This window comes from Equus quagga, chromosome 1, assembly GCF_021613505.1.
Source record: "Equus quagga isolate Etosha38 chromosome 1, UCLA_HA_Equagga_1.0, whole genome shotgun sequence".
Lineage (NCBI taxonomy): Eukaryota > Metazoa > Chordata > Mammalia > Perissodactyla > Equidae > Equus > Equus quagga.
In genome coordinates, this window is record NC_060267.1 from 17,865,390 (window position 1) to 17,874,308 (window position 8,919).

General features: G+C 40.6%; 1 protein-coding gene across 1 annotated transcript in view; it reads left to right on the top strand.

The window, feature by feature from the left end:
- Positions 1–8,919, top strand: part of FAM186A (family with sequence similarity 186 member A) — a 67,565-nt gene that overhangs the window by 34,293 nt on the left and 24,353 nt on the right. The window contains exon 4 of the mRNA XM_046639968.1: positions 5,223–8,912. Within this exon, the coding sequence (XP_046495924.1) occupies positions 5,223–8,912 (3,690 nt within the window). The remainder of the gene's footprint in view (positions 1–5,222; positions 8,913–8,919) is intronic.

An 8,919-nucleotide genomic window follows, 5' to 3' on the forward strand; every position in this document is an offset into this window, starting at 1 on the left:
AAGTGGTATATCATTGTGGTCTTAGTTTCCATTTCCCTAATGACTAACGACGTTGAGCATTTTTTCATGTGCTTATTAGCCATTCCTATATCTTCTTTGATGAAATATTGATTCAAATACTTACTTATTTTTATAATTGAGTTTTAAGAGTTCTTTATATTTTCTGGATTCATGTCCATTATCAGAAAAGTGATTTGCAAATACTTTCTCCCAGTCTGCGGCTTGTGTTTTCATTTTCTTAATGGTGTCTTTGGAGACCAAAAGTTTAATTTTGATGACGTCTAACCAATTTATCTATTTTTTCTCTTATGGATTATGGTTTTAGTGTTGTTTTAAGAACATGTATCAATCATGGTTCAACCAGAGAAGCAGAACCGGTAGGAGATTATATATAATCTATCAGTCTATCTCTATCTTATAGCAAAGTATGTTGGAGAATACACTTTGTATTATTTCAATCCTTTTAAATTTATTGGGACTTTTTTTTATCACTTATCATGTGGTCTATTCTGGAGAATGTTCCATGTGTGCTTGAAAAGAATATATATTCTGCTGTTGTTGTGTGGTGTTTCATAGTTGGTTTATACTGTTGTTCTAGCCTTCTCTCTATATATCCTTACTGATTTTCTGTCTAGTTGTTCTATCGCTTATTGAGAATGGGATATTGAACTCCCCAACTATTATTGTTGAGTTGTCTATTTCTCTCTTTAATTCTGTCAGTTTTTGCTTTATTTTAAGGCTCTGTTGTGAGATGCATATATGTTTATAATTGTCATAGCTTCCTGATGAACTGATTCTTTTATCATTATAAAATGTCCCTTGTTGTCTCTAGAAGCATTTTTTGTCTTAAAGTCTATTTTGTCAGATATTAGTATATTCTTTCCAGCTCCCCTGTGGTTACTATTTGAAAACTTGAATCTAGGATATGCGGTTTTCACTTGGATCTTGTGGGTTTTTTTTAAAAATACAATCTGGCAATATCTGACTTTTGATTGGAATGTTTAATTCATTCATATTTAATGTAATTATTGATATGGTTGGATTTATACTTGCCATTTTGCTGCTCATTTTCTATATGTCTCATATCTCTTTTGCTCTCTTCTTCTTTTACTGGCTTCTGCGTTAAATAAAAATTTTCTAGTGTACCATTTTAATTCCATTTTTTCTCATATTTTCAGAGTAATTTTCTTAGTGGTTGCCCTAACAATTGCAGTATACGTCTTAAATTATTACAGTCTGCTTCAGATTAGTAGTAATTTAATTCCAGAAAAATATAGAATCTTTGCTCCAATAGCTCCATTCTCTTGCCCTCTTTTGTGTTTTGTCATAAATATTATATGTGTTATAAGCGAGCAATATAGTTTTATAATTATTGTTTTATATGACTGTCTTTTTAATCAGGTAAGAGAGGAAAAGGAAAAATATGTTTTTACTGTCTTTCTTATTTACCTACATATACTGGTGTTTTTTATTTCTTCATGTGAATTTGAGTTATCCTCTGGTGTTATTTCCTTCCAACCTGAAGGACTTCTATAGTATTTATTTTGTGTGTGTGTGTGTGTGAGGAAGATTGGCCCTGAGCTAACATCTGTTGCCAATGTTCCTCTTTTTCTAGGGAAGATTGTTGCTGAGCTAACATCTGTGCCAATCTTTCCTCTATTTTATGTGGGATGCCACCACAGCATGGCTTGATGAGCAGTGCAAGGTCTGCTCCCAGGATCTGAACCCGTGAACCCTGGGCCACTGAAGTGGAGAGTGCCAACTTAACCACTACACCACCAGACTGGCCCCTCTTTAGTATTTCTTGTAAGGCAGGTCTACTAGCAACAAATTCTTGTAGTCTTTGGTTATCTGGGAATGTCTTTATTTCACCTTCATTTTCTAAGACTATTTTTTTAAGGTAGTTTTAGATTTAGAGAAAAATTGAAAAAATAATACAGAGTTCCATATATCTGCCCATAGTTTCCCTTATTATTAAGATATTATTATGATTCATTTGCTATAATTAACAAACCAAAATTAATACATTATTAACTCACGTCCATAGTTTATTCATAATTCCTTGTTTTTACCCTGTCCTTTTTCTGTTTCAGGATCCCATCCTGGGTACCATATTACATTTAGTTGTCATATCTCCTTAGGCCTTCTTGTCTGTGACAGTTTCTCAGACTTTTCCTTGTATTCGATGTTCCTGACAGTTTTGAGGAGTACCAGTCATTTACATTGTAAGATGCCCCTCTATTGGAATTCGTCTGATGTTTTTCTTATGTTTATGCTGGGTTTATAGATTTTTGGGAGAAAGGTCACAGAGGTAACATACTGTTGTCATCATATAATTTCAAGGGTACATATCATCAAATGATTTATAACTCGATGTTGACCTTGATCACTTGGCTAAAGTAGTGCTTGTCAGGTTTCTCCATTGCAAAGTTACTCTTTTTCCTCATCTTCCATACTGTACTCTTCAAAAGGAAGTCTATATATGCAACCCACACTTCAGGAATGGGGAGTTATGCTACCCTTCCTTTAGGATGGAGTATCTCTCTATATAAATTATTTGAGGTTCCTATGCACAAGAGTTTGTCTCTTCTTCCCCATTTATTAATTTTTACAACTATTTATTTATATCAAAATGAACACACGGATATTTATTTTACACTTTGGGTTACAATCCAATACCACTTTATTTTCTTGCTCAAGTTGTTCTGGCTTTGGCCATCAGGACCTCTTTCAGTTGGTTCCTGTGCCACTTTGACATACCCCCGCCAATGAGGTTTTTTCTTTTTCTTTTTTTTTTTTAAAGATTTTATTTTTTTTCCTTTTTCTCCCCAAAGCCCCCAGTACATAGTTGTATATTCTTCGTTGTGGGTCCTTCCAGTTGTGGCATGTGGGATGCTGCCTCAGCGTGGCTTGATGAGCCGTGCCATGTCCACGCAGGATTCAAACTGGTGAAACCCTGGGCCGCTGAAGCGGAGTGCATGAACTTAACCACTCGGCCACAGGGCCGGCCCCATCTTTGAATATTTTTAATGCCCCCTTTCTCTTCTCTTCTTCCGGGACTTCTATTTCTTGTACATTGGTATGTTTGTTGGTATCCCATAACTCTCTGAGGCTTTGTTCATTTTTCTTTATTCTTTCTCCTCCCTGTTCTTCAGATTAGACAATCTCTACTAACCTAGTGTCAGGTTTGCTAGTTATTTTCTTTTTTCGGTTCAAATCTGCTGTTGGGCCTTTTTGGTGAATTTTTCATTTGAGTTATTGTACTTTTCAACTCCAAATTTTCTACTTGGTTTTTCTAATTTCCACCTCTTTATTGCTATGTTCTATTTGATGAGTAATTGTCATCATACTTTCTTTTTATTTTAAAATATGGTTCCCTTTAGTTCTTTGAACATGTCTATAATCGCTTCTTTTGAAGTCTTTTCTCTGATAAGTCCAATCTCTGGCTTCCCCCAACCCTGATTCCTGAGACAATTTCTATTGACTGCTTTTTTCTCCTGTTTATGGATCATACTTTCCTGTTTCTTTGCATGCTTCTTTTATGTTGAAAACTGGACATTTTAGATAACATATTGTAGCAATTCTGGATTCTGATTCTCCCCACAACCTCCAGGGTTTGTTTTTGTTGTTTTTTGGTTTGTTTTTTAGAGACTTGCCTGGACTAATTCAGTGAAGTCTGTCTCCCCCACAGTGTGCAGCCACTGTTATCACTGACCAGTTATTTTTTTTCTTTTTTCATCTTTTTATTTTTAAGTATGAATTTCTAGGGATCACCTTTGGGTCAACATAGCTTAATGGTCAGTCAATGCTTAGCCAATCATCAATTGATCCAGATTGATGCAGTAAGGCTTCTACTCTTTGCTAATGGATTTGTGTATGAGTTAAGGAAATATTTTATCTCTTTTTATTTATTTATTTTTTTGTGAGGAAGATTGGCTCTGAGCTAACATCTGTTGCCAATCCTCTTTTTGCTTGAGGAAGATTGTTGCTAAGCTAACATCTGTGCCTATCTTCCTCTACTTTATGTGGGATGCCGGCACAGTGTGGCTTGATGAGCAGTGCTAGGTCTGTGCCCAGGATCCCAACCTGTGAACCCTGGGCCGCCCCGGAAGCCGAGCATGAAAACTTAACCACTACCTGTCACTGGGCTGGTCCAAGGAAGTATTGTTTTAGACAATGCCCTTAGGTATGGATTTTTCCACACTTTGTTCCAGATCCAATCAGTCCCCTCAGGCAGTTGGGCTGTCAGTCCTCACAGCCTGCCTCACTCTGGTGGAACCACCAGGCCATGAGGCTGGGGAGTTGGAGGTGGAAGCAGCTCCAGGCTAAAACATCACAGACTTCCACTGTTTTTACTGAAGTTCAGTAATTTTTCTTGAATAAGTGCTTCTCTATTTGTTGTGTGCCTCTGGTCAATTTCCAAAGTCTTAACATGATTGGTTTCAACAGTTTTGTCAAGTTTTATCATTGCTTTTCTGGGAAAAAATTTGCTGAGTTTCTCATTCAGCCATTCTAGAAGTCCCTTCAAGTATTTGACTTTTGTATGTTCTTTTGTGACCCTTTTGAAAGAACCAAGGTTAGCTTTGATTCAGAAGAGGGAGAAAAGCGGGGCTGGCCTCATGGCCGAGTGGTTGTGCACTCCACTTTGGCAGCCCAAGGTTTCACTGGTTCAGATCCTGGGTGTGAATCTAGCACCATTCATCAAGCCATGCTGAGGTGTCATCCCACATAGCACAACCAGAAGAACCTACAACTAGAATATACAAATATGTACTGGGGGGTTTTGGGGAGAAGAAGGAAAAGGAGAGAGAGAGAAGATTGGCAACAATGTTAGCTCAGGTGCCAATCTTAAAAAAAAAAAAAGAGAGGGAGAAATGAAAGACAGGAACCCAAGAAAGAAAATAGAAAACACCAAGCATAATCAAAGCCAATGGAAAGTTTTGGTTTACATTATGTCTAATCCCAAACTTGTAACTGAAGGTAAATCGAGGTCACTGCTGAGTTCTACTCCTAAACCCTGGAAACAGACGTTCCAGTGATTGTAGGAAAAGAGTCATTCTTTTAAAAATCATACTATTTATTTTGGAGCCAAGGTTTTCCAATGAATCTTTATCCTATAGCTATCTGTTAATTTAGGCTAAATTCCTTAGGCTTAAGCATAGATAGAGCACAACACAAAAGAAGAAATGCAATCCATTATTTTATATATTTTTTTCTTCTAGCATCTAGAAGTATTCTATGGAAATCTTGGAAAGACAGAGTTATAAAGCGACCTGCAACAGCCCATGCTTTAAGACCAGATCAGATGATTAGCGATGAATTTGCAACAAATATCAAGGTTTCAGAAATCCAAGATATGCTACAGGAACTCATAGGCACTGCAATGTTCAACAAATTGGAAAACAACGCTATTAAATATATATCATCAACAATAGCAAACCTTTCTACAGCTTTGAGTAGAGTAAATGAGGAAGTAAAATTTTTTAACTTTCAAACTGCCAATATGTATACAAGTGAGCTAAGTGAAAGACAAAAGGAGCGCTCCCTGAAGATAATACAAGACCTCAGTGAAAAAAATGAAATACTTCAGCAGCAACTTCAAGAAACAGAACAACAATATGAACAATTTATTCGATCTAAAGGTGTGGTAGAACAGCAAGTATATACAGCATTACCCACATCAACCTTGAAAGTGTTACCGGAGCCTTCTCCACAATCATCTACAGTCATTAGCAAAGTTGATGTAGAAGACAGAATGGACAATATTTTGGCCAAAGAATTTGAAAATGTTGTAGATGATGTCCAAAGAACAGGGACAAAAGCCTCAGCGATCAAGTGGGACTCAACTATTTCACATACAGGCCAAGTTGAGATGACTTCAGATTTAACTGAACAGCAACAGCATTTACCTGGAAAAAAAAAGAAAAAGTCTCCTGAAGATGTTACTGAAGATAAGATATCACTGAAGAAAGGTGATGTCTATCAGAAAGATGGGACTGACCTGTATCAATCACAGAAAAGAAAGCGCACAAGAGGCTCATCCATGCATGAGACCTCTGGATCAAATCTGAGTGATGATAAAGGTAAATACAAAGACTTGGAGACCAAACTTGATCACCACTCTGAACTGCAAGCACTGGAAAAGAAGAAGAAAGAAGGAAAATCCTCTTTTGAAGCCAAATCAAAGTCACCCATTGAATCAAAAAGGCAACATGTCCCTGATGACTACCCTTCTACTAACACAAATATCAAAGGTGGCAAAAGTGGAACAAGTAGTATGTGGGATCAACCCAAGAAGGTCAAACCTGAACGCTCACTTGACAAAAGCCAAATTTCTTTGGAGACTAAAGAGGAACCCACCACTGAGTCAAAGGACAAAAAGAGCAAACGTGAGAAGAGTAGTCAAGCAGAGCCATCCAGGTTGACCCAACTTGGTTATTCCTCTGAGAAAGTGAAAACAACAGGAAAGAAACATCCAATATCTTTAGGAACCACCACAAGCAAAGAAGGAATAATTGAAGAGAAGGATGTGTTAGTCAACAAGAAAGTCAAGTCTCAGGAACTTGTTAAATCACGATCTAGGACAACTAAAGAGACTTCAGAATCTACCAGCGCTTTAGGAAGTCTAGATGGCAAAAGTGAACAGGGTAACCTAGAAGAATTTCAGAAAGCCATAATGGCTTTCCTAAAAGAGAAAATTGATAACATAGGAAAGCCTTTGGATAAAAAGACTGTGCCAAAAAAGGAGTCATTATTAAAAAGAGCAGAAGTTGAAAAATTAGGAGTCATAAAGGCAAAAATGGAGGAATATTTCCAAAATGTGGCTGAAACTGTGACAAAAATCTTGAGAAAATACAAAGATATAAAAAATGCAGAACAAGTTGGAGAGAAACCTCTGAAACAAAGAAAGGTAGCCTCATTTATGCCAGGACTGCATTTTCAGAAGCCAACTAGTGAAAAGTCTGAAATTAGCACATTACTCTCAGATAAGAGCATGGACCCAGTAATTGGCAATTTAATACAAATGATCTTAACTGAAATAGAAACCGAAAGAGATGTTCCAGTAGACTCAATAGAAGAGAGAGATCACAAAGAGAAGGAAGAACAAAGGCAGGAGGAATATTTGCAAGATGATCAAGAAAAAATTTTTGGTATGAGTCTCAAAAACCAGTTGGAAGAAAGGAATCTCTGGAAGAAGAGCCATGAAATGATAAATAAGGATTTGGAGAAGGAAGAGGCATGGCTCCAGAAGAAGGAGGGAAAGCAAGGGCAACAGGAGCAGAAACAGTGGCAGGAAGTAGAGGTGTGGAAGGAACAGCGAGAACAGAGGATGCAAAAGCGGATTAAGCAAGACAAGAAGCAAAAGCAAAGGGAAGAGGAGGAAGAAGAGCATCAGAAGCCAAAGCAGCAGCAGCTGGAAGCACGGAAGCAAAAAATGAAAGAGCAAGGGGTACCCTTGGAGAAGGACAAGGAACAGCAGACGAGGCAGGTTCAGAAGAAAGTGAGACATCTGGAGCTGGAAGGCAGTTCAGAGAAAGAGCAGGGGGAGCAGAAGCCAAGGAGAAAGATAAAGGACCATGAAAGGCAGGAGCAGAAAAAAGCAAAGGATCAGATGAAGATTAAGGAGAAAAGCTCTGAAGAACTAGAAAAGATGTTCAGCCAAACTTCAGAGACGTCTCCCAAGTGGAAGAGCATACAGAAAGACACATCTCAGTTATATCAAAGAGAAGAGTTCCATAGGAATCTAATGACATTAGATATTCTTGCTGATGGAAAGCACCCCACACCAATCCCTCCACCCCACTCCACACAATCTTCCTCACCTGGAGCCTTTCCTATTTCTGGACAGTCTCCCAAAAAGTCTATCACTCTTACCACTCAGCAGGCCCAGGCACTGGGGATAAATGTCACCCCTCAGCAGGCCCAGACACAGGGCATCAGTCTCAGCCCTCAGCAGGCCCAGACACAGGGCATCAGTCTCACCCCTCAGCAGGCTCAGGCACTGGGGCTCAGTCTCACCCCTGAGCAGGCTCAGGCACTAGGGATCAGTCTCATGCCTCAGCAGGCCCAGGCACAGGGCATCAGTCTCACCCCTCAGCAGGCCAAGACAAAGGGCATCAGTCTCACCCCTCAGCAGGCCCAGACACAGGGCATCAGTCTCAGCCCTCAGCAGGCCCAGACACAGGGCATCAGTCTCACCCCTCAGCAGGCTCAGGCACTGGGGCTCAGTCTCACCCCTGAGCAGGCTCAGGCACTAGGGATCAGTCTCATGCCTCAGCAGGCCCAGGCACAGGGCATCAGTCTCACCCCTCAGCAGGCCCAGACACAGGGCATCAGTCTCACTCCTCAGAAGGCCCAGGCACTGGGGATCAGTCTCACCCCTCAGCAGGCCAAGACACAAGGCATCAGTCTCAGCCCTCAGCAGGCCCAGACACAGGGCATCAGTCTCACCCCTCAGCAAGCCCAGACACAGGGCATCAGTCTCACTCCTCAGAAGGCCCAGGCACTGGGGATCAGTCTCACTCCTCAGCAGGCCAAGACGCAGGGCATCAGTCTCAGCCCTCAGCAGGCCCAGACACAGGGCATCAGTCTCACCCCTCATGAGGCCCAGACACAGGGCATCACTCTCACCCCTCAGCAGGCTCAGGCACTGGGCATCACTCTCACCCCTCAGCAGGCCCAGACACTGGGGATCACTCTCACCCCTCAGCAGGCCCAGACAGAGGGCATCAGTCTCAGCCCTGAGCAGGCTCAGGCACTGGGGATCAGTCTCACCCCTCAGCAGGCCCAGACAGAGGGCATTAGTCTCACCCCTCAGCAGGCTCAGGCACTGGGCATCACTCTCACCCCTGAGCAGGCCCAGACACTGGGGATCAGTCTCACCCCTCAGCAGGCTCAGGCACTGGGGATCAGTCTCAC